The 25,719-nt window shown below is 42.1% G+C and overlaps 1 protein-coding gene and 1 pseudogene across 2 annotated transcripts; one reads left to right on the top strand and one right to left on the bottom strand.

The window, feature by feature from the left end:
• Positions 1-6,390: 6,390 nt before the first annotated feature.
• Positions 6,391-18,670, bottom strand: LOC129830041 (methylenetetrahydrofolate reductase (NADPH)-like). Of its 2 annotated transcripts, none has more exons than XM_055892210.1 (12): positions 18,450-18,670; positions 17,944-18,195; positions 17,575-17,813; positions 15,242-15,352; positions 13,105-13,298; positions 12,390-12,640; positions 11,943-12,077; positions 11,541-11,721; positions 11,189-11,371; positions 10,642-10,743; positions 10,426-10,545; positions 6,391-9,959 (listed from the first exon to the last, which is right to left on the bottom strand). In XM_055892210.1, exons 2-12 carry the CDS (start codon positions 18,192-18,194, stop codon positions 9,708-9,710), a joined length of 2,019 nt encoding a protein of 672 aa, XP_055748185.1. In that variant the 5' UTR covers position 18,195; positions 18,450-18,670; the 3' UTR covers positions 6,391-9,707. The 2 variants fall into 2 exon arrangements, with proteins under 2 accessions (XP_055748185.1, XP_055748184.1); XM_055892209.1 differs by having other exon boundaries at positions 17,944-18,198; positions 18,450-18,667.
• Positions 18,671-20,734: 2,064 nt separating this feature from the next.
• The window catches only part of LOC129830042 (H(+)/Cl(-) exchange transporter 6-like), a 47,492-nt pseudogene continuing 42,507 nt past the window's right edge, over positions 20,735-25,719 (top strand).

The raw sequence follows: 25,719 nt of genomic DNA, 5'->3' as shown, positions 1-25,719 counted from the left end.
ATTCATTTTCCATTGGAATTTGGTTGTGATTTTAGATGGTTTAAAGCATAGTGATAACACATTGGGATTTCAACAAACCTTTGGCTCTCTTTTCAAGTGGGTGAAAATAGGTTGGAATCTCATTGATCAACGTACAGCATCTACCAAATAAGATATTTCCCAATTACCCATGTTGATGTGACATGGTGTGCCCAATGAGATAGCATTACCCATTGTGACTCCCCTGTGGCTGTATTTTCTATTTAATCAACATTATGAAGATCTTTGTGTTTATCCATCCGATTATGGTTTTCATATGCCAACAGGCATAACAAAAAAACTTGAATATGTGTTGTTCACTCCAGTTTTACCATGACTGAAAAATGCCCCAGAGGTCTACAGCGATTTGACCTGGCAGCCTCCATTTCTAAATGGTATAACTTATACCACTGGACCAAAATAGACTAATGACATCCAGCATGCATAGTTTCTGTCTAGGAATGCAAGGATACATCTACTTTACATTTAGCCTATACTCACTTTACCTCAGAGATCTCCACCATATCAATATGCAGAACATTTGCAAAATCTATCAAAAATAAGGGCTCATGAATGATGACATTACAAGTAGGCGCACATTTACTTTAAAAAATAAATGTATGATGGACATGTATAAGGAAATCTACAAAACATTTTGTATGAGCCAAATATTTTAAATGTTATTTTTTGGCGTTTCAAATTCATAATGAATTCATGTTGTACAGTATGTGTGTGCCCCCTCTACAGGGAATACAGTTTGAAGGCCTATAGGCTCCAAGGCCTACTGGGAGTGGCTGGAATGGCAGCACACACTAGTTTGACCATACCATGAAATGCTGACCATTCTGTTTGTTTTTTTAGTTACACCTTTAATCAGAATGTCTCTTTATTTATTGACATTTCTGTAAATGTATTATTTTTTCCATTTAAATTCAACTCTGGGCATATGTCAAGACTATAATTTCATCATTGTGGCTAAAGGATTAGGATGGAAATTGTATTGGGACAATTTAGCCACTACAACTGCAGCAGTTTAAAGGCAGATGCATCGTAACTGCAGCCAGTTCAGTTGCATAATAACTCAAGTTAAATGGAGTAAGTGACCAGTTTAAGGTTTCCGTGTTGAAAATAAACCTTCTTGCATTTTCAAGAATGTTGGATATCTGGGACATCCTTTCTTCCAGCCTTAGTCTCTAGGTGATCTTGTACTGTACAGGGGTCTATTCACTAGGAAGCAAACAGGCCAAAATGAGGAGGGACAAACCTGAACTTCTCCAATAAGACCTGTACATTTTTGTTGCAACTCGATTTTTGTGGCAAAAGGTTTTACTATGGTGTGCACTAATGAATACACCCCAGTACTACATCGACATTTAGAATAATTAACTCTCTGCAATCCCGTCTGTCTAAAGTTCAAGTTCCAAAAGGTTTAGCTGATGTATGGGACTGGGAAGTATGACATAATTGCAGCAGAGTGTGCTTCATCTCAAGAGGGGAGTTTTCTACACACATACAGTGTGAAAGAAGAGCCACGCAAGACGTGCTGACAGTTTTAGGTTTAGTACCTATAGGCTAGTATAGATCACATTTTGCAAACTCAGCAATGAACAACTGACACTCATAGTTCATCCTTTACCAACTGACACTCATAATTCATCCTTTACCAACTGACAACTCCAGGCTAGTATTGGCATGTTTAATGTGTTTCACTGAGTAATGGAAACTGGTGGAACAGACATTCCTTGTGTAATCTTTCCAGGAGACATCTGTCAGTGGGTTCACAGTGAGTTCATGCTTATGTAACATGGTTCCCGGGTTCCCCTCTCCACTATCATGTTCATCTGGTTTCCTAGTACCCTAGCACTGGGGGGTGGGGGTTGCCATATAGGACTTGGTGCAGGTTTCAACATATTTCAAGCATGTGGCCTGCCCCATGCTTTTACACAGAGTGCAAATCATACCGTGACATTCAGGGGCCTCCATTTTTTCCATTGGACCTCTGTGTGCATGTGAAAAAATGTATGGGCCTAATAGTAGATGTCATTTAACAGTAAAATGTTTTATTACCTTTTCATTTGTCATGAACACAACCAGCCATGATGTTCTTATTGCCAACCAAATGACTTCAAAAAGAAGGCTACCTACACCTGTTCTTCCACTCCAAAATAAATCCAGCATTCAGAAAGTGTACAGCCTTGCAGCCTGAATTAAATGACGCTTCTTGATGACAAAAAGGACCTTTTCTGTAGAAAGAAATGTTTGGACACCTGAAAAGGGTTTGTGATAAAATAATTTATATGTTGAAAGATAATGATTAAATAATTCCACTCTGAAACCATATAATTGTATGAAATTGATTAGAATCATAAAACTATAATCTGATGGTGTGTAGTTTTAGTCAGAATTAGAACAAGGACCCTTTGTTCTTTTTGTAGTATGTATGTAAGCAGGGTGCAAGTGTGAAACAAATGATAAGAGGAGCTATCGACAGACAAGTTGTATTACTGTGTTACTTACTGTCTCCACCCGTGGAGGGGAGAAACTGTTAGCCTTGCAGAAAATTATGAAACATGTTGCAGATTAAATAATGTATCTGTATAGTGTAAAAAAACATCTTAACTTAAGATTTGAACTTGTATGTATGTGCGTAGGATACCTACTGTTTGTGTGTGAAGGTATGTGCGTAAGGAGCCAGTATAAAATTGATGTTTTTGTATTTGGACGTCAGAACGTTCTCGTGAATAAACACTTTGATTTTTGTAAATTGGGACTCTTGTCTGTATCATTCAACCAGAATCTTACAAACTCTGGGTTGCAGACTGAGTAGATTGATTGAAGTTAATGAACATTGGTAACAAAATTCTCATAACAGTTTGTAATACGGGACCAGAGAGAAGAAGGGACATATCCCACTCACTGTTTATTTCTGGTTCAATGAAAGTCAATGAACTAAGTAGACCAGACCCAGCCCGTAATGCATTGGTGTCTATGGAAGACACACCCAGTAAAACAGACCAGAACAATCTTTATTTTTTTTTATGGTAAAAGGCCTGAGTGAACCATCTTTGACGGGACTATCCAGGCATGACAAATGCAACCATGGAGAAAATGTTTTTAAACAGTGGGAGTGTTTCATTTGGAATAAGCTTACATTTTAAGAATTCCCACTAGCAGTACAAATAGCATATCTCTATATATATATTTTTTTAAATCACAGACTGGTTAAATTAGAATTATTTGGAGACTCCCCCCAAAGTTAGATGTCTCATTGAGGCGGTCAGAGACCCCCCTGGGCCCTCCACAAATCACACTCCGCTTTTACATTAAGACGGACCCTCTTCCTTGCATGAAGGAATCTTAGATTAGACCGAATGACTGAGCTTCAGAGTAACCCTTAGGATATATCCATTGCCAGACATAACTGACCTGAGACAGGCGTTCACTATCTAAAACCCCCAGGGGAAGAATCCTACTACCCCAGAACAGTTGGTCATGTCTGTCTCTTTTGATAAGAGTTCTGCCAACTAGGTTTCAATTCTGTTATTTTTAGTTTGTTGACTCTGGTGTGGACTCTTGTTTTTGACAGGAGGGGGTTGAATATTTTGATTCCGTGCCACCATGCCTAACAGGGTTCTATTGAAATCATGTTGGCATCTACCAATGGCAGCAATACAGTAGGCTTACATTTTAGTCATTTAGCAGACACTCTTTTCCAAATTGACTTTCAGGAGAAATAAGGGCACGTTGGCAGATTTTTCAGTCGGCAACTTCTCGGTTACTGGCCCAACGCTCTTAACTATTAAGCTACCTTCCGCCCCTCAGGTGAGGTACACAGTTGAAGTCGGAAGTTTACAAACACTTAGGTTGGAGTCATTAAACCTCGTTTTTCAACCACTCCACAAATTTCTTGTTGAAAAACTATAATTTTGGCAAGTCAGTTAGGACATCTACTTTGTGCATGACATGTAATTTTTCCAACAAGTGTTTACAGACAGATTATTGTATCACTGTATCACAACTCTAGTGGGTCAGAAGATTACATTCACTAAGTTGACTGTGCCTTTAAAACAGCTTGGAAAATTCCAGAAAATGTCATGGCTTTAGAAGCTTCTGATAGGATAACTGACATAATTTGAGTCAATTGGAGGTGTACCTGTGGATGTATTTCAAGGCCTACCTTCGAACTCAGTGCCTCTTTGCTTGACATCATGGGAAAAATCAAAAGAAATCAGCCAAGACCAGAGAAACAAGTTGTAGCCCTCCACAAGTCTGGTTCATCCTTGGGAGAAATTTCCAAACGCCTGAAGGTACCATTCATCTGTACAAACAATAGTACGCAAGTATAAACACCATGGGACCACGCAGCCGTCATACCGCTCAGGAAGGAGACGAGTTCTGTCTCCTAGAGATGAATGTACTTTGGTGAGAAAAGCGCAAAATCAATCCCAGGGCAACAGCAAAGGACCTTGTGAAGATGCTGGAGGAAATAGGTACAAAAGTATCTATATCCACAGTAAAATGAGTCCTATATCGACATAACCTGAAAGGCTGCTCAGCAAGGAAGAAGCCACTGCTCCAAAACCGCCATAAAAAAGCCAGACTACGGTTTGCAACTGCACATGGGGAGAAAGATCGTACTTTTTGGAGAAATGTCCTCTGGTCTGATGAAACAAAAATAGAACTGTTTGGCCATGATGACCATCGTTATGTTTGGAGGAAAAAGGGGGAGGCTTGCAAGCCAAAGAACATCATCCCAACCGTGAAGCACGGGGGTGGCAGCATCATGTTGTGGGGGTGCTTTTCTGTAGGATGGACTGGTGCACCTCACAAAATAGATGGCATCATGAGGTAGGAAAATGATGTGGATATATTGAAGCAACATCTCAAGACAGTCAGGAAGTTAAAGCTTGTTCACAAATGGGTCTTCCAAATGGACAATAACCCCAAGCATACTTCCAAAGTTGTGGCAAAATGGCTTGAGGACAACAAAGTCAAGGTATTGGAGTAGCCATCACAAAGCCCTGACCTCAATCCTATTGAACATTTGTGGGCAGAACTGAAAAAGCGTGTGCAAGCAAGGAGGCCTACAAACCTGACTCAGTTACACCAGCTCTGTCAGGAGGAATGGGCCAAAAGTCACCCAACTTATTGTGGGAAGCTTGTGGAAGGCTACCCGAAACAATTGACCCAAGTTAAACAATTTAAAGGCAATGCTACCAAATACTGTTTGAGTGCATGTAAAATTCTGACCCACTGGGAATGTGATGAATAAAATACAAGTTGAAATAAATTATTATTCTGACATTTCATAGTCTTAAAATAAAGTGGTGATCCTAACTGACCTAAGACAGGGAATTTGTATAGGATTAAATGTCAGGAATTGTGAAAAATTGAGTTTAGAATGCATTTGGCTAAGGTGTATGTAAACTTCTGACTTCAACTGTACATAAGATAACGCTTAGACTCCAGGCAAGTGCAGTACATTTTATGTAGGTTATAGGCCACCAGGCTCAAGAGATAAGTTGTTCCAATGTATGCAGTGGGATATGGTTTGACTTCACATCGGCCACAGGGGCAGTGATACATCTGTCTATAAGGATCATCCAATCCCTTTCTGACAAGTCACAGGCTTCTATGTTCCAAGGGGAAATCCCTCATTTGTGCCATCAGGTGGTGAGATCCCATGGACTTTGTACTAACTTATCATGCAAAACAGTATTGCTGAGTTAACCAGTGGTTCCCAAACTGTGGAGCATGGTGGTCCCCCCTCCACAACACCACCCACCACCAGAAAAAAAAGTTTTTAAAAATGAAGTCAGTCCACCAGCTTTAAACTTACTCTTGAAAGTTATAATAGAATGCACGAGGTGCAATTACAACATTGTGTAGTGCATCATCAGTCATTGCATACCTTCCAGAGCCATTTATAACTTGTCAGATTAATGAGCCCAGGTCAGTTAATGGTTTTTAGAAAAAAAAAAAAAATTGCAGAGTGACAAAAATGTGAACTCAAATATCACATGAATACACATTAGACATGGCAAAATGTATAGAATTGCAAGAAAATTTGCTTTAAAAAACACTATTATTTGCACCCAAGACAAAATGTGTAGAATAAATAAGCGTTAAAACATGCTAAATGTTCTCCACCAACAAGAGTGGTATGAACAGTTTGTCTCAAGAACTGTGCTTGTGCCCATAGAAATAGACATGGGGCATGGGCACAAAGGGGGCGCAGGATGTTCCCCAATACAGGAAGGAGTGAAAGGCTTGGGAACCCCTGGTGTAAAACACCATGTACACATCAGGGAGAATTTAAAAGAATAATAAAAATCAGACATTGTGCTGGTGGCAATTGGGCATTGCAACATGTAAAATATGCTTGTTTTTTAATTGACGTTGCACAACGGTAATAAATATACAGAGAAAGACTGAAAAATAAAAGCAGTGAAGTGGTAGCTTAAATGCTTGTTAGTTAAGGCCTCAGGTGACATCTTAGCAGCAGCTCATAGTTTGTATTATTTTCAATTATTGTCTATGGCAGATTACAATGGTAATCACAAATCAAGTCTGTCGATGCTTGTGTGTTCTGGTAACCCTGATTCGTCAGGTGAAATGTCCTTGTATTGCTCAATTTAAACTTTGGTTTAAAAGAGAGTTTAGTCTTACGAAATGCTCTAGTCTACAGCTCTTAAATTCACACAATGAAAAACCGTTTCCAATAATATACCAACGTTCTCTCACCCTCAAGTACATACATGACCAAAAGCATGTGGACACCTGCTCGTCGAACATCTCATTCCAAAATCATGGGCATTAATATGGTGTTGGTCCCCCCTTTGCTGCTATAACAGCCTCCACTCTTCTGGGAAGGCTTTCCACTAGATGTTGGAACATTGCTGCAGGGACTTGCTTCCATTCAGCCACAAGCGCATTAGTGAGATTGGGCACTGATGTTGGGCGATTAGGCCTGGCTTGCAGTCGGTGTTCCAATTCACCCCAAAGGTGTTCGATGTGGTTGAGGTCAAGGCTCTGTGCAAGCAAGTTCTTCCACACAGATCGAGAAACCATTTCTGTACGGACCTCGCTTTGTGCACGGTGGCATTGTCATGTTGAAACACAGTTGGATGCACATAATTGTCGCAATAATTGTCTAGAATGTCATTTTACACTGTAGCGTTAAGATTTCCCTTCACTGGAACTAAGGGGCCTAACCAAACCATGAAAAACAGCCCCAGACCATTATTCCTCCTCCACCAAACTTTACAGTTGGCACTATAGATTGGGGCACATAGCGTTCTCCTGGCATCTGCTAAACCCAGATTCGCCCGTTGGACTGCCAGATGGTGAAGTGTGATTTATCACTCCAGAGAACGTGTTTCCACTGCTCCAGTCCAATGGCGGCGAGCTTTACACAACTCCAGCCAACACTTCGCATTGCGCAGGGTGATCTTAGGCATGTGCGCAACTGCTCGGCCATGGAAACCCATTTCATGAAGCTCCCAACGAACAGTTCTTGTGCTGACATTGCTTCCAGAGGCAGTTTGGAAAATGGTAGTGAGTGTTGCAACCGAGGATAGATGATTTCTACGCGCTACAGCACTCGCGTTGTGTGAGCTTGTGTGGCCTATCACTTCGCGATTGAGACGTTGTTGCTCCTAGACGTTTCCATTTCACAACAACAGCACTTACAGTTGACCGGTGCAGCTCTTGCAGGGCAGCAATTTGACGAAATGACTTGTTGTAAAGGTGGCATCCTATCACGATGCCACGTTGAAAGTCGCGGAGCTCATCAGTAAGGCCATTGTACTGCCAATGTTTGTCTAAGGAGAATGTTCGGCTGTTAGCTCCATTTTATACACCTGTCAGCAACGGGTGTGGCTGAACTAGCCGAATCAACTAATTTGAAGGGTTGTCCACATACGTTTAGATAGATACACCAAACACACAATTAAAATGGTTTAAAAAGTACAAAACGTTTCCCTGTGTTACAATGCAGTTGGAAAGTATTCAGACCCCTTGATTTCCCCACATTGTTACAGCCTCATTCTAAAATTGATTAAATTGTTGTTTTTTCCATCAATCTACTACACGCATGACCCCATAATGACAAACCATTTTATTTTTCGCAAAATTAAAAATGTATATAAATTCAGACCCTTTATTCAGTATATGGTTGAAGCACCTTCGGCAGCAATTACAGCCTCGAGTCTTCTTGGGGATGACGCTACAAGCTTGGCACACCTGTATTTGGGCAGTTTCTCCCATTAATCTCTGCAGATCCTCTCAAGCTCTGTCAGGTTGGATGGGGTGCGCCGCTGCAAGGCAATTTTCAGGTCTCTCCAGAGATGTTCGATCGGGTTCAAGTCCGGGCTCCGGCTGAGCCACTCAAGGACATTGAGACTTGTCCCGAATCCACTCCTGCGTTGTCTTGGCTGTGTGCTTGGGGTCATTGTCCTGTTGTGAAGGTTCACCTTCAACCCAGTCTGAGGTCCTGAGCGCTCTGGACCAGGTTTTCATCAATGATCTCGCTGTACTTTGCTCCGTTCATCTTTGCCTCGACCTGACCAGTCTTCCAGTCCCTGCCACTGAAAACCATCCCCACAGCATGAGGCTGTCACCACCATGCTTCACTGTAGGGATGGTGCCAGGTTTCCTCCAGACGTGACGCTTGGCCTTCAGGCCTAACAGTTCAATCTTTGGTTTTATCAGACAATAGAATCTTGTTTCTCATGGTCTGAGAGTCCTTTAGGTGCCTTCTGGCAAACGCCAAGTGGGCTGTCATGTGCCTTTTACTGAGGAGTGTCTTCCGTTTGGCCACTCTACCATAAAGGCCTGATTGGTGGAGTGCTGCAGAGATGTTTGTCCTTCTGGAAGGTTCTCCAATTTCCAGAGGAACTCTGACAGAGTGACCGTCAGGTTCTCGGTCACCTCCCTGACCAAAGCCTTCTCCCCCAATTGCTCAGTTGGGCCAGACGCCCAGCTCTAGGAAGAGTCTTGGTGGTTGCAAACTTCTTCCATTTAAGAATGATGGAGGCCACTTGGGAACCTTCAATACTGCAGACATTTTTTGGTACCCTTACCCAGATCTGTGCATTGACACAATCCTGTCTCAGAGCTCTAAGATCAATTCCTTCGACCTCACGGCTTGGTTTTTGCTCTGACATGCACAGTCAACTGTGGGACCTTATATAGATGGGTGTGCCTTTCCAAATCATGTCCAATCAAGTTGTAGAAACATCTGAAGGATGATAAATGGAAACAGGTTGCACCGGAGGTCAATTTCAAGTATGTAAATAAGGTATTTCAGTTATTTGGTTTATACATTTGCAAATATTTATAAAATCACGTTTTCGCTTTGTCATTATGGGGTATTGTGTGTAGATTGATTAAATAAAAAAATTGATTATCATTTTTAGAATAAGCCTGTAAAGTAACAAAATGTGGAAAAAGTGAAAGGGTCTGAATACTTTCCAAATGCACTGTATTTGTCATCATATTCATTCACTGAAGTACCTCTTGATTAAGATCCATCCTCCAGATAATAAAAGTTATTTTTTTTAAGTATGTATTTTTGGAGTATATACTGTATGGTATAATACTGTAGTTAAGTACTTTGTGGTGTTTGTTGAGTGAAAAGTTATCGATAGCAGCACCAGGAAAAAAAGAAGAAGTAACTGTCGCCATGGTTACTTTCCGGGTTGTTCCTTGTCGGATTGCTCATCGTTGGGTTGCTCTGCAGGTTGCTCCTCCGGGGGGTTGTCAAGCAGCTCAAACATGTCGTCAATGACCTGCCACAAGCAGTTGTCCAAAGGGAAGTCGTTGTCCACCAGGTTGACAAGGAAGTAGTTGTCGTGGATATACTTGATGATCATACGTGATGGGGACTCATCTTCGTACAGCTTGGCCCACTGCTCGATCCACAGGGCAAAGGCCTCGTCCTATTAAAAGAAGGCGAGAACAATTAACTCAACACATTCCAGAAAAGAAAGGGGGGGGGGGGGGGGGGTTCAGGCTTGTCGCTAAAGATTAATCTTTACAGCTCTGGTAACTGATACAGCTTGCTGATGAAGTTACACACAAAATTCTGGTTTTGAAAAGGCTTCACGGGAGGTTGTTGTGTGAAACACTCAAGCTCAAAAAGATGATGTGGAGGGTTCAAAACTGTACTTCAAGTACCATACTCCACTAAAATGTTAGAGAACTAAATGACAACCATGCCACGAACTCATCTGAGTCATGGGCACAGTCCATAACCAGAAACAACCGAGCACCCTCCATCTTGCTGATAGGTGTTTTCACTGAACTGCTTACACCAAACCAGTTGCTGTATATCTACACAAGTGCATAGGGGGTAATATTCCTGGAAGGGGCCCAGTAGCTTAATGAGATGACCTTTGACCTTACCTTCCAGTACAAGAAGCTGACTGGATCCACCACGGTGGGCTGGACAATCTCCCTGCCGGGGAAGATACCCCATGTCACAGCGTTGGGTTGCATGTCATGGGCGTTCGTAGTATTCTGACCCTGTAGATGGATACAAATCAGCCAGTAGATCATTCTAGCAAACTGTTCCAATTCACAAAATATGTGTAGATGTAATGCCTGTAGTTGAGAACTTACGTGAACGTTGACGATGTGGTAGTTGACGCGAGGCTCGTACTTCTTTAGCACTTTGAGGAGAGCGGTGACATTTTCGCTTGAGGTGAAAAACTCCAGATAAGCCTGTTGAATTTGTAAACGTGGCACAGTATAAGGTTCATGTCATTTCATGATTGGTATGCATGTGATACAAGAGCTGTTAAGTTTGAAAAACCTCCACTGTCGATCAACAATACCACAAAAGACTGATTTATTCATGCTCTTTCATTTCTAGGAAAGATTGTGAATCAACCTACTCTCAACAACATGATAAGAAAGAAAAACCGACAGCCTTAATTTTGCTAAACCAGTAGTAATCATTGATAATTCTAATGGATTTATGGGTATTTCTAAATAGTGATCCAAGTGTACATCCCCCTGCCCACTCCTTTTACTAGGCCTACCTTATTCTTTTGGGGAAAACTTTACTTTAAGCATGCAGGTACAGTAATATAAGCATGTATGAGGCTTTAAATAATAAGACATAATTGGTCATCCCCACAACCAAACCACAGACGCCGAACTTTACCTTCTGGAAGACGTAGCCACCAGGGGGGCCCCAGCCCACGATGGGGTCTGAGGAGGGCTTGCCGTTGATGCTGGGCTGGGAGTTGATGGTGAGGACTCCCCTGCGGTTCACCTTGTCCAGCTCGTCCTTCAGCAGGTTGGTCTCCGGGGCCAGCGGGTCGTCATTCCATGGCAGACACATCACCTAGAAGAAGAGAGGTCAGGAGACGTCAGATGAGCAAAGTGCAAGTCAAGGGTTTAGGTTCTTGTTTTAAGTGGTTGTCATAATGCACATGGTTGTATTTATGAGGCGCCTCATGAAAGTTAACGTTTCGGGCTGTTTTCACTCCAAAGTGTAGAGGTCCGGATGTCACCTTGTGTCCAGCAACATTGGGCTGGGCCGTGATGTAACTGGTGAAGACCTCGTAGACGCTCTGCTCGCTGGTCAGCTCCTCGCCCCACATCTTCAGCAGGGCGTCCTTGGACGACTTACTCTTAAGGTAGAACAGGTAGTAATCGTTGAGTTCACCAAAGGCCGGAGAGGATGAGTTTCCCCTGAAATAACACAGAGCCAAGCTGACAAGACCTGGGAACATTGCCTGTTCACTGATTATACAGTACTTGTTCACGTTATACATCACTTAATGACATCACAGTATAGCTTGGCTCAGTCCAGTAGTGTGAAAAAGCCTTGAATGAACAACATAATTTACACCCAAAAACTAGCCACGGTGAGAAATTCTGACTTTTCAAAGTTTTTCTCCAGTGTTGCTCACCATCGTCCATTGGGGAAGTCATCCCAGTCCTGTGTTCTGTAGATATAGCTCTTGGGTCTGGAGGCCCAGAAAATGGGCCGCACGTCCTCCACTTTGCGTTTGGGATGAGCGCTCACCGCCCAGGGGAGTGTCCGCCTGGCAATCCAAATAGACCCCAAACCCTCCATCAGTACTAGGAACAGGCAAGACAGCGCACATTCCATTCTAACACCTAGCCAGTTAGAAATCACTTCACATGGTGAAATCTTTGTTAAATGTTCCAGGACTAATGAAAGTGCGGTAATACACACACAATTACAAATGGTACCCACACTATGTGTGAAAACGTGACATCTCAGAAGTCAAACATGCCATTAGTTTTAGGGTTTCCCCCTAAATACTGGGTAAGCTAAATCAAGCGCAACCCAAAGTATTTGAAAGATATCCAATCTAGGGCAATTGACAGACCTGGGGTCCTCGATCCACAGACCCAGCTGCCGCAGTACCTCCATGGTGGCTACCTCGCGGTTCAGCGTGTAGAAGTGGAGGCCCGGCACCTCGCCGCTCTCCAGCAGCACGCGGCACATGCCCACAGCCTGCTCAATGCCGTAGTTGCGGATGGCCGCATCGTTGTCCTTGATGGGCTCGATGACACGCATGATCTCCTCAGGCACCTCCAGCTTGGACAGCTTGACCAGCTGCCTCAGAGACTGGTAGCCCTGGAAAACCACAAATCCTACTGGTTCAGGTACTGACAGAACAAACAAAATGTAAAGAACAAATGATGTCTCCCTGCAACTGATATACTCTCACATGGCAAAGACACACTTAAGACAAGGAAAAAGGACAAATTACACACGTCACGGTGGGAGTGTTACATTTCTGTATTGACTGGCATCAATGTAGAATTAATTACAATTTCCAAAGGACAATGGTCCAATTATGAGAAAATGTGTGTTTTGAATCACACTGAATGTACCTAGTAATTTGTTACACCTGTGCTATCATATTAGAAAGACTGTTCTGTTCAAAAAAACTACCCCTCCCTTTAAACATTTGAAAAATGTAGCCTTTGACCACACACAAACATTTAGCAGACGCTCTTATCCAGAGCAACTTACAGTAGTCAGTGCATTTACTTACACACACACCCCCCTCAGTTTAGGCCCATATCCAACAGTACCTGGATAGGGAAGATGCCTGGTAGGATGGGGCAGGTGATTCCTATGGCCCTGCAGTCTCTGACAAACTTGAGGAAGGTGTCAGCCCGGAAAAAGAGCTGGGTGATGATGAAGTCGGCGCCAGCGTCCACTTTCTCCTTCAGATGTCTCAGGTCCTCGTCGTAGCTCTCCGCCTCCGGGTGGCCAGTGGGGTAGCCTGCCACAATGAAAGGGTTTTAATGCTCAGGGTGTGTGTGTGTGTGTTTGAGGTCACATTTGTGACCAGTTTCAAGAAGTTAGGCATACATGTCACTACCTCACAGGAGATGCATTTTTCAACAAAAAAAAGGTTTTTGGGGCAGAATTGCCGTCTGGAACATGTGAACTTTCATGTGCCTCATTAACAAACTTGTATGCCATCTGTAAATAAGATGCTTTTATTACAAGCCTATTTGGTTTAGCCACGGACAAATACAGGAACTTTCCCGCTAGCCATGATTGGCTGAGATAGTGGATGGGCTGGACATGCCCGAGAGATGAGTTCGTATTGTCTGCCATGTAGCATGCGTCAGTCTATAACATGAGTTGCTCAGTATGTGTGGATAATCCTTTCTACCGTAGCATTTTTTGAAAGATAATGAAGAACTGAAAGTGTTGCATTGCTGCCCTGAAGTTAATAGCACCATCGACAAAGATCAGCAGGAAAAAGTTGTGATGGACTACTTTTTGGAGGACATGCCATGCTGTCTCTCTAGGACTCTGAAAATGAATCAGACTATCAAAAAATCCCTGATTTAGGGGGGGGGGGGAATCATTGAAGTCTTCCCCCATCACTGTCATCAGAAGAAACGTCAATTAACAGTATTGTCACAGAAGAAGTTGACAGAGTTTTGAAATCAGTGGAATGCACGGTGGAAGCAGAGAGAGATGATTCCCAAATGCGGAGAGAGTCGAAAAGATAACAGGAGGCTGTTATACAACACACCCATCTCTGGATGACATTGTCAAACTAAGGGCAGAGAGCAACAATGGCATCGATGACAGAGGGAGAAGCGTTCATCCATGTATACAGGTAGCGACAATTTTCAGATATTAGTTACTCATTTTGTCAGAAAGTCATTTTTCATTGCAAGTTAAAGCCTACTGTTAGCTAGCTAATGTTAGCTGTATGATCTGTGTAGTAATATTAGTAGTATCTCAGAAAGCCATTTGCATGGCTAGTTATAACCCAATGTTAGCTAGCTAACATTCAAACTAGTTGGTTAGCTTTCGCTACCTGCATGGTATTATGAGTTGAGATTATGGTTCATTGTTTAGCTAGCTAGACGTCTTAACAAATTTTTCACTATGCATTTAACTGTACTGTTTACACCTTCAGCATCTTGTGCATGTGACAAACATATTTTTTTGATGTTTGTGTTTACCAGAGACCGTAATGTGAAGAAAAACATGACCTGCACCAAAGTCAGATTAGGATTTTATTTCACCTTTATTTAACCAAGTAGACCAGTTGAAAACAAGTTCTCATTTACATCTGCAACCTGGCCAAGATAAAGCAAAGCGACTCAAATAGAGTTACAGCATATAGGCCAAGATAATGCATTTTTAATACTACTTTCCCACTTTAGTCTTGAAATCTTTGGATGTTAACTACACTAGCGTATTCACTCTATTTAGCACATGGTCTCAAGTGAATCGTTAAAGAGTTGGGTGGGGCTAACGTTTAAGAGGGTGTGAACGATGATGAATCGGCGTAGACAAAGAGCTCTCCAGTATGTGTACCAAAACTGTCAGATGGCCAGTTTCTCAAAAGTGGGGTTACAAGTTCATCAACTTTCAAAGCAGAATTACTTTCCCTTTTTTCCCTCAACTGCAGTGTATGATATACAATTGTCTAGTTCTCAGTCTCTACTTTTATACAATGTAAAAAAAAAAAAACACCATCTCAAAATGTTGCTATATAGGACCGAATCCAGGTGGTGGGTCACATTATACCAACTTGTAGCACTAAAATGGTTTTTGGGGTGATAAAATGCTCACATCGTATCAGTAGGTACAACAGCCTACTTTAAAGTCTTTCACAAATTACCTGACATAAGGATATAATTACAATAGGATGACGCTTTGTAAAAAATAAATACATTTTGCTTCAAAACGTACCTGCAACACAGATGTCAAAGTAGTCGTCAAACTCGCAGCGTATGTGTTTGACTAGGTCTGTGGCGTAGTTGAAGCCCGCTTCTTCCTCTTCCCAGTCAGCCCCCACGGGATCTATAAAGAGATCATGAAAACATGGTGTTTAATGGGAATTTGTCACTATGAGTCCTAGCTAGTTAGCCAAGACTCTTGAAATAGACACGTCATCTCAATGAGTAAAACCTGGATAAATAAGGTTCACTCAGACTCTGCGATATATGACCACGAGCATAAATGCAAACCAAAAATATTGAAGAGTGAATGATGCAAGAGGCTCCAATGCAAGTGACAGGACGTGACCTTGGGCAGCAATGTGAACCACAGATCTTGCCGAGTGAGAGTGACGCAACAGGCTGCAATCATGCATTCAAACAGAAACTTCTCTCCAAAATATCAGGGTGACCCTCAAAACACAAACATTCCTACAAATGGACCAACCTTGCTGTGTAGAAGTTGTAACCAGGATCAGCTCACCCTCCCCAAATCCTAACAATTAAAGTGGAACTGACAGCGTTTTAGCAACATGAAATCTTATTCAAATCTGTTCATGTTATGCTTTTTTTGGGTACTATTCTGAGAAGTAAGCACTTTGATATAGTAATTTTTCACAATGTTTGAAATTGACAGTAAGGCATGTGTGAAAATTCTATAGCAATATAGAGTAGGAAAGCGGCCGTTCGTTTGACAATTAATAAGGTACTTAAGTAAATAAAATGTCAGTCTTGTTCAGGAGCCAATCAGAGCTACAGTAGGCCTATATACAAATAAGTATTTTGCCACATGGCCTGCCATCATTCACTTTGAACTGGACTGTTTGTCTAATGGCAGTAGCAACAGCGTGACTTTAGATCATTAGAAAGTGTTCACAAAAAGCCACACAATACACCTGAATGGATTAGTAGACTGGTCGATTGAGTTTTAGTAATGCCCACACACATTCAAAAGTTTGGGGCCACTTAGAAATGTCCTTGTTTTTGAAAGAAAAGCACATTTTTTGGTCCATTAAAATATATATTTTTTTAGAAATACAGTGCAGACATTGTTAATCTTGTAATTGACTATTGTAGTTGAAACGGCAGATTTTTTATGGAATATCTACATAGACCCATTATCAGCAACCCATCACTCCTGTGTTCCAATGGTACGTTGTGTTAGCTAATCCAACTTTATAATTTTAAAAGGCTAATTGATCATTAGAAAATCATTTTGCAATCATGTTAGTACAGCTGAAAACTGTTGTCCTGATTAAAGAAATCAGGAAACGGGCCTTCTTTAGACTAGTTGAGTATCTAGAGCATCTGCATTTGTGGGTTTGATTACAGGCTCAAGATGGCAAGAAACAAAGACCTTTCTTCTGAAACTCGTCAGTCTATTCTTGTTCTGAGAAATGAAGACTATTCCATGCGAGAAATTGCCAAGAAACTGAAGATCTCGTACAACGCTGTGTACTACTCCCGTCACAGAACAGCATAAACTGGCTCTAACCAGAATAGAAAGAGGAGTGGGAGGCCCCAGTGCACAACTGAGCAAGAGGACAAGTATTTTAGAGTGTCTAGTTTGACAAACAGACACCTCACAAGTCCTCAACTGGCAGCTTCATTAAATAGGCAACTCTGGGATGCTGGCCTTCTAGGCAGTTCCTTTGTCCAGTGTCTGTGTTATTTTGCCCATCTTAATCTTTTTATTGGCCAGTCTGAGATATGGCTTTTTCTTTGCTACTCTGCCTAGAAGGCCAGCATCCCGGAGTCGCCTGTTCACCGTTGACCTTGAGACTGGTGTTTTGCGGAGTGCTGCAGAGATGGGAGAACCATCCAGAAGGACATTATTTTATAGACATGTACAGCATTTAATACATTTGTAGGTTTCTGTCCAAAACATTGAGTCATTGCAATTGAAACAATGTATCCCGAAGGGCTGGAGGCAGTAAACAGTAAATCACAGCTGGCCTGGTATACAAACTGATCGCATTATTTGTTGTACTACCAAGAATACTATTGGTGAATTAGCTAATTAATCATGCATTGAGCTGCATCCATCTATTATGCCAAAAATGCCTTACTCTACATCATGGAGTTTTGAGTAAAATAGAACCACTTTTTTTTAAAACTTCTGATAAAGTAGGTTTTGTAGCATAAACTACAAATTTGATATTTTTGACTGATATGAATGTGTTTCAGAGCTGCAAAGTAATTAAAACGCTGTCAGTTCCACTTTAAGAAAAAAAAGTGAAAGTGAAAACTGACCTTAGAACTGGGTCTAGGTACAATGTCACCCTAGTCCATGCCAAAAGGCCCTACCTCCTCTTAGAGCCATGATGTTCTTCAGGCCAAGGTGTTTGGCTTTGCTCAGGTACCCAGTGATCTTCTCTTTGGTCTGGTTGCAGCAGGTCAGGTGCAGGATGCTCTCCAGGCCACAGTAGTTGACCGCTGTGCTGGCGATCATCATGGAGGAGGTCTCCTTGTCCGAACCCGGGTCCCCCGCCGGATGCCAGGTAACATCTATGAACAGGGGCCCCCCTGAGCCCATGCGATCAAATCTGAATTGGAATAAATGGGAGGAAAATTTGCATTGATTAGCAGGTGATACATTTCAACCGTTGATAGTTTAACTCAAAACTAAGTGTTTAGTTACTAGAACAAGCCAAAGCCAAAGTTTCTGCTACATACCTAGAGATGAGGTTGACAGCTCCACTTGCAGTGCGAGGGGGGAAGAACTCAAGGGAAAACCAGTGGTCGCCCGACTCTGTCCGGCGGCGCATCTTTTCCCGTAGCCTGACCGTGCGGTCGGTGTCCAACACTGGCGTCGAGGAGCGAGAGCTTTCCTTGGAACTCTCGCAACCGCTGTTGCTCGCGCCACTTGAGTCGCTTTTGCTGCATGTTCGCCATGTGTCTTCGACTCTCTGCACTTGATTCACCATGCTGCTACAGCCAAAAACAGTGTTTGAAGTTTGGGAGTCAAACTATCACGAGTTGGCTTACACTTTCGCTCGCACACGGGCGAAAACATGTGAAACTGAAAGACACGTTAGCCAGCATGTATTACTGTTAGCTAGCTAACGTTATCCACTGAAAAGAATAAGCAAAGCAGCTAACGTTACAAAGATAATGTTAGCTAGTTAGTTAACGTGAGCAATCATGCACAACATTCGGCAACAAATGCATAACTAACTTACCTGTTTCTCTCAATTCTTCCACAAAATATTCTGCAGGCGTAACGTTAGCTAAATATGCTCACAGGCTCGCCTCTGCTATGTGAGCTGCTACAACGTGTGACTGGTCTTATATTCCTCGTCCTGTTCCAGCGTCTGGGCAGAGGGGGAGATAGCCGATTAAACGAAACCCTATGATTTACAATGGAGTTGAGAGGTACAGGAGTACTGGAGCTCCGGCATCACATAATGAAGTGTTTTTTCAGCGCTCAAACAATAGCCCAATTACACACGAGTCACGACATTGTTATGTGTGCTATTCTTTGGGTGCTTAAATAAGTCGTTTTAAAACAAAAATAAAATTTTATGTGAGGTCAGAGCTCCAGTCCGCTCACACTACTTACCGCACAACTACATCGTAATCGTTGAGTTTAGTTGGCTAAAAGGGGGAGACAGACGATGATTATGAAAAAATACGCCTCGATCACACAAAGTGTTTTGACGTTTTGGTATACCAGAAGTACATACATGTCCAATGGAATGTGTTGCAGTGCGTTATGTGTGGTGCATAGATGGATGGATTTATCGAACGTATACATCACGTTGTGTGCATTGATGGAATGACAGAAATGGTAGCAGATGTTGCATATCATTTTACACTGTAGGTGTGATCGAGCCGTTAGACAGCTCTGCACATGTTAATGTCAACATATTTGAATTACTAACCAAATATGGAGTTTGGCTGAGCAATTATCTGTTTGGCTGAGCAATTATCTTAATTTACTGCCGTCACGCCCGGTATGTACTTCTAAAAAAGGTATAAATAATTATGTACAAGCAACCGAAAAAATTTATTGTCTGTGATTATGTAGTGTTTTTGACCAAGTGCGCATGTGCCAAATCCACAAAATCACTCATCATTGACAGGTAGGCTGATCCAGCAGCAGTATAGTCAAAAACAGCAGTATGAGCATGAAGGTAGGCAGAAACTGCTCCTGAAAACGTGTCAGTTTGTCACTTTCACGAGGTTGGAGTAATGTTTAACTACTTAAGACATTAGACAGTACCAGTGGCGATTTTAGCATGAATCTTGGTGGCGCAACAAAAAAAGTCTGACGCATGCCAGCAAAGCCACTACACAACACAACACGAAACAATACATTAATTGCACTATAACGGTGACAAACGGTGCCCACAAGCTGTTAAGGCCTACATAAAGCTGTCCCAACAGCAGAGTCACAACACCTTACCACTGCTAAACCTGGCTTTCAGCATAGCCTTGTCTGGCAGCGGAAAACAGTTCATTCAGCCTCATTTACTGCCTTAAAAAAACAGCTGATATGGCAGACTTGCTCTACTGACAATTGAGTTGTACAAATTATGGCATAAGGGGACAACAAGCAGATAAGAGGCATTCCGTAATTTCGATTAAGACAACAATGAGCAAACGATGAAGGACGTTGTCAACATAATAATTTGTTCTGCACTTTACAGCGACAGAATTTAGAACATGGGCCATTCTTACAATGTACTCCCTGTACCAGTCAGAACCGTAGGATAAATAAATGGGGCACATAAACAGACAATGAAATATCTTACAATATTCAATGATTACATGTCTCTAAAACAGATTATAGGCTATTTGTGCACCACCAAGTTAGAACAGTAGGTGAAATTAAGAGGTGAAAATAGACCAAATGATTAGGGTGAGGCACATTGAATGCCGTTTGGCGTTCTGAGAAGATTTGGCATGGGACCTCAGATCCTCAAAATGCACCATCGAGAGCATCCTGACGGGTTGCATCACTGCCTGGTATGGCAAGGCACTACAGAGGGTGGTGCGAACGACCCAGTACATCACTGGGGCCAAGATTCCTGCCATCCAGGACCTCTATACCAGGCGGTGTCAGAGGAAGGCCCAAAACATTGTCAAAGACCCCAGCCACCCTAGTCATAGACTGTTCTCTCTGCTACCGCATGGCAAGTGGTACCGGAGCGCCAAGTCTAGGTCCAAGAGGCTTCTAAACAGCTTCAACCCCCAAGCCATAAGACTCCTGAACATCTAATGAAATGGCTACCTAGACTATTTGCATTGCCCCCCCCACTTTACACTGCTGCTACTCTCTGTTGTTATCATCTATGCATAGTCACTTTAATAACTCTACCTACATGTACATATTACCTCAACTAACCGGTGCCCCCGCACATTGACTCTGTAACGGTACCCCCTGTATATAGTCTCGCTATTGTTATTTTACTGCTGCTCTTTAATTACTTGTTACTTTTATTTCTTATTCTTATTGGTATTTTTTTTTTAACTGCATTGTTGGTTAGGGGCTCGTGAGTAAGCATTTCACCGTAAGGTCTACACCGGTTGTATTTGGTGCATGTGACTAATAACATTAGATTTGATTTGATTTGACTTGATGACAACTGATGATGACTGCTGGCTAAGACTTTGAAAGTAAGATGTTGACATGATCAGTCCAATCAAAGCTACTGTAGATATGTGATTTGATGTCATTCTGACCAATGACCTCGAGCTTTCTTGGATTGGCACTTCTAATATAACTCTATGGCAGAACCCAAGGGGCTAACATTTGAGCTCTAACCTTAGACTTGGCGATAATGTACTGTCCGATGAGTGACAGAAAACTGAGCCATTCAGGCGCAACACTCTGTATTTTCTGCTGGCTAGCCCCACCACCACAGAAAGCACTGAGCTAGGCTGAAACGCCTGCATTTTGGAGCTGCCTTACTCAAGAAAGCAAAAAAGAGACCATGTTTGTATGTGGCTTTAGTAACTCAATTGCATTTTTAAAATATATTTGTTTACATTGTTTGCAAACTGATATGGAACAGTGGAATAGCGATACTAAGTGCAGGGATTTATTTAAAGTACAGAGGAAAGTCCGGGAGGGGAGGACGGCAGGAAGGGACAGAAGAGAGGAGGCTATTTTTACAAGATTAAGGGTGGGACACATCAGGTTGAATAAGACCTTAAATGTGATAGGAAAGCATCCAACAGGAAAGTGTGATTATTGCCTGGAAACAGATACCGTGGAACATGTATTGCTACCATTTGGGCAGTATCAGAGGGAAAGAGAGATGCTGAGATCTAGTATGAGGGAGAAGGGGATACAGGAAATGAGTTAAGAGTATATTGAGCAGTACGTTATTAGATATTGTCTCAAATATTTTGTTATCTTTTTTAAGAGCAAAGTGGTGGAAGGTCGACTTGAGTTTCTCCCTGTCTCTGGCCCACACTCCAGTACAGTAGGTGGCGGTAATGCTCCATAACGTTGGATGCCAGCTGCTAATAAACCCCACAGAAGAAGTACTTTTTCGTAAACTACTCCCTCCGGTCTATATTCATCACATGACATTGTGGGAAGTGTGGTGCTGAAGAGACAACAGCGAAGATGGCGAGCTGTGGGAATTGCTTATGTTGTCAATGCTGCTGCAGGGATGAAGAGACCCTCACACCCGAGGAACTGGTATGAGATCATTTGCATAATGTGTTGAAATGCCTACATTTGCTAAATATTTTGTGCGAGATTTCCAAGAAAAACTAAGCCTGTGTCCTGACTTCTTCACCATGGCTGGAGAAAGCTAAACCCTCTTCTGTTGTGATGTTCTCATACGCTAAACATTTATGCACGCATGACTTAGTCGCTTTGGATAAACGCATCTGTTAAAAATGGCATATATTATTATATAATAGAAGTTTAGCTTGCTAGCTATATTGTATGATAGCTAGATAAATGAAGAAATATTGAGTTAGACTATGTTTGCTATATAGCTGTCGGAATAGCAATAGGCTGAATAATTGTTTTGAGGAAATTTGTACTGAGTCAAACTTAACAACATGACAGCTAGCTAGCTGACAGTGGTTAGAAACTATGCTGATTAGTAGCCACTGGCACTACACTAGCTTGATGCTTGGCAAGCACGACCCATTCCATTTATCAAGAAACATTGCATGATCATGATGTTCATCGTTTAAGAGGCCCTTGTCAAACACCCAATTGGACAGTTTGACAAGGGGGCACTAGTTGTCTGAAGAAGTGTATGTTGAAAGAGAGTTAAAACATCTAGCTGTTAATTCCCCTCAAACTATTCACAGCCTTGCATGATGACTCAGGAAGAAACCTCAGCAACAGCTTGCTCTTTTGTTGGGGGTATTACTTATGTGGCACTATGTGTAGTAAGTGCCAGCTATCTTCTAATGAGGACTGGAAAGCAGTACTGGCATAACCTTATTTGTCAGACATAGTTCTGCATTGTTTTTTAAAATTATGTATGCATAGGGCCTAATGTCAATGTCACATTCTTCAATCTTCTCATTTCCAGACTATTCTTGGGGAAACTCAAGATGAGGAAGATGGGATCCTTCCAAGGAAAGATTATGAGGTGAGAAAGTCCCTTAGAAGCAGATGAACGTCAAGATGTTGGCTTGACAATGGAGTCGGCAAGAGCACAACCAGATCTGGAACCAGGCTAGCTCTTGACCACATCTGTTGCCAGAGTACCATTGAAATCTGTCTCGTCAGATAAAGATACTAGAAAATCTATATAATTAAACACACTCTGACTCATCTCCAAATGGTTCTCTCTCTATCTTTTGGCAGAGCCTGGATTATGACAGGTGCATCAATGAACCATATGTTGAAGTTCTGGATGGAATGAACACTAAGGTATACTAAGAAATTAAACATTGTGTTGTTTAAGTGATAATTACATGGTTTAAGTCAGTTACAAAGTTGTTACTTAGTGATTAAAATGTTAAAGGTTTTTTTGCAGTTAATTTCCACAAACTGCATATTGCAATTGTGCTGGGTTGGTCTATATTTACATTTATTCTAACATGGGTACTCCTATCACATATTAGAAAGCCCAAAAGTATAAAGCTGTGAGGTGGATGCTGGTGTTTGCAATTGGAGTTTCAGTAGTCCTGGTAAGTGTCATCATTTTCTATCCTGCATGTAGAATCAGACATGCTGATTTTTGGTTAGCTTACATACCGGTAAGCAAAAAACAATGACAATCTGTACATCCTCTGGAAATAATGTATGACGAAGGTATGGACGATGCCAAGTGCTACTGCCAAATGGCTGCATTCATTAGAAAATGCACATTAAATTCTTGACACTTTTCTTTTCTTTCAGGTGGGCCTTTTCGTGAACCTTTTTGTAAGGCTATGTATCTATTTTTGGAAGATGGAATATTTCACTCAAAAACTTCAATATTTCAAATTAATCATGTCTTTCTGATATTGAACATGCATGACATTTTTCATAATTCACAAATCAACATATTAGTTAGTTTAGAGCAGTGAGGTGTGTGACAGACAGGGTTTTTCCTTGTGTTTGCTAGTGTTTGCTAGCTGTGGAGGAGTGCAGTGAGAAAGGCTGCCTGACACTGTCGCTTTTCGAGCTGCTGGCCTTCAACATGACCTTCATCTTCATCGCCAGTGTGTTGGTCCTCATCAAGGTAAGACCGATCTACACAAATACCTAACATGTCCTTTCATGCTATTGTTATGCTATTACAGTCGACTCCTGAAAAATGCAGGGGCTTGGGACTGTTGGGATGGCGTGCACTAAACCAAAGCATGCAGTTATCAGAAGCAATTAAAAAGGGACGACCAAACTATAGCGCACTTCAAAAGAGCTGGCCCTTATCTGAAGTGCACTAATCAGTAGTCTGCCTGTACTGACCATACCTTCATTTTCAGAAGTAATGTGCATGCTCATAATCCCTCTGACAATACGCTTATTTACAAAACTGCTGGGTTTTTTTCAAACTGTGGGATAGTTCTTTACATTTTATTTGCTTGTTTAGTGGTATCATATTAGAAATGTCCCAACTCCTACTGAACGTCCCTTTCCTGTGTCATTTAGCCTGTAGCTGCAGGCTCGGGAATCCCCGAGATCAAGAGCTACCTGTACGGAGTAAAGATATCCGGAATAGTCCGACTACGTACTTTCCTCTGCAAGGCCATCGGAGTCCTCTTCACCGTAGCCGGAGGTACTACAACATAGATGGAACTGGGTCGTATTCACTAGGCACCAAACGGACTGCAACAGACTACCTGAACTTGTCCAATAGAACGGTTATTATTCGTTTTCTGTTGCAAAACATTTTGCTACGGTGTGGATTAATGAATACGACCCTGACTTTCCAGATGCAAACATTATAGGATTAAACTAAAAGGAATCCAGTACCAATGCGTCTGTTCTGCCTCTGACTACGTGTTTGATCCTTCAGGTCTGTTTGTGGGGAAGGAGGGTCCAATGATCCACAGCGGAGCCATCGTGGGAGCCCTACTTCCACAGTGACCGGTACAGGGACTCACTCTACTAGTGTAAAGTGCTAATAGCGCAGTAGTTCATCATAAGTTAAATGTCTGTGCTTAATCTTTATTACAGGGACAAGCAGGACTTTGTGTCGGCGGGGGCTGCGGCCGGGGTGTCCGCAGCGTTTGGGGCACCTATAGGGGGCACCCTCTTCAGCCTGGAGGAAGGCTCCTCTTTCTGGAACCAGGCACTCACCTGAAAGTGGTATGTTTGACGGACACGCATACATACGTACACACGCAGGCAATTTTTCTGCTAGTTGAAGTCATTGTAAGTCAGTTGCTGCTCTGAGGTACCCCTCTCTTCCTGTGTCTCCCCTCAGCTCTTCTGCTCCATGTCGACTACATTAACCCTTAACTTCTTTCACTATGAGATAAACTACAACAAATGGGGTTCGTTCCAGCTACCCGGCCTGCTCAACTTTGGAGAGTTCAAGGCACAAGCACTCATTCACAGACATTGATTGTTCATGTTTGAGGTGTGAGAGTATTATGTGGGTATTTTTGTAGATCCACTATGAAACCAGCAGACAGAGCTGGAGTCTATCAAATGACTTGCATAATTTATTATCCCCCTTTACTGAACAAAAATATAAACACAACATGTAAAGTGTTGGTCCCAGGTTTCATGGGCTGAAATAAAAGATCCCAGTAATGTTCCATTTGCACAAAAAGCTTGTTTCGCTAAAGTTGTTGTACAAATTGGTTTACATTGCTGTGAGTGAGAATTTTCCTTTGCCAACAGGATCAATCCACCTGACAAGTGTGGCATATCAAGGAGCTGATAAAAAAGCATGATTATTACATGGGTGCACCTTGTGCTGGGGACAATAAAAGGCCACTCAAAAATGTGCAGTTGTGTCACAACACAGTGCCACAGCTGTCTCAAGTTTTGAGAGAGCATGCAATTGACATGCTGACTGCAGGAATGTCCAC

This window comes from Salvelinus fontinalis, chromosome 31 (assembly GCF_029448725.1).
Source record: "Salvelinus fontinalis isolate EN_2023a chromosome 31, ASM2944872v1, whole genome shotgun sequence".
Taxonomy (NCBI): domain Eukaryota; kingdom Metazoa; phylum Chordata; class Actinopteri; order Salmoniformes; family Salmonidae; genus Salvelinus; species Salvelinus fontinalis.
The sequence above is the reverse complement of the archived record's forward strand: the minus strand, read 5'-3'. Positions and strand labels throughout refer to the sequence as shown.

Excerpts from the sequence above, each read along its gene's own strand:
- LOC129830041 (XM_055892210.1), bottom strand. The coding sequence starts at position 18,194 with ATGGTGAATCAAGTGCAGAGAGTCGAAGACACATGGCGAACATGCAGC. Across the intron at positions 17,814-17,943 it reads GCTGTCAACCTCATCTCTAG|ATTTGATCGCATGGGCTCAG; the intron begins GTATGTAGCAGA and ends ATTCCAATTCAG. Across the intron at positions 15,353-17,574 it reads CATCATGGCTCTAAGAGGAG|ATCCCGTGGGGGCTGACTGG; the intron begins GTAGGGCCTTTT and ends ATCTCTTTATAG.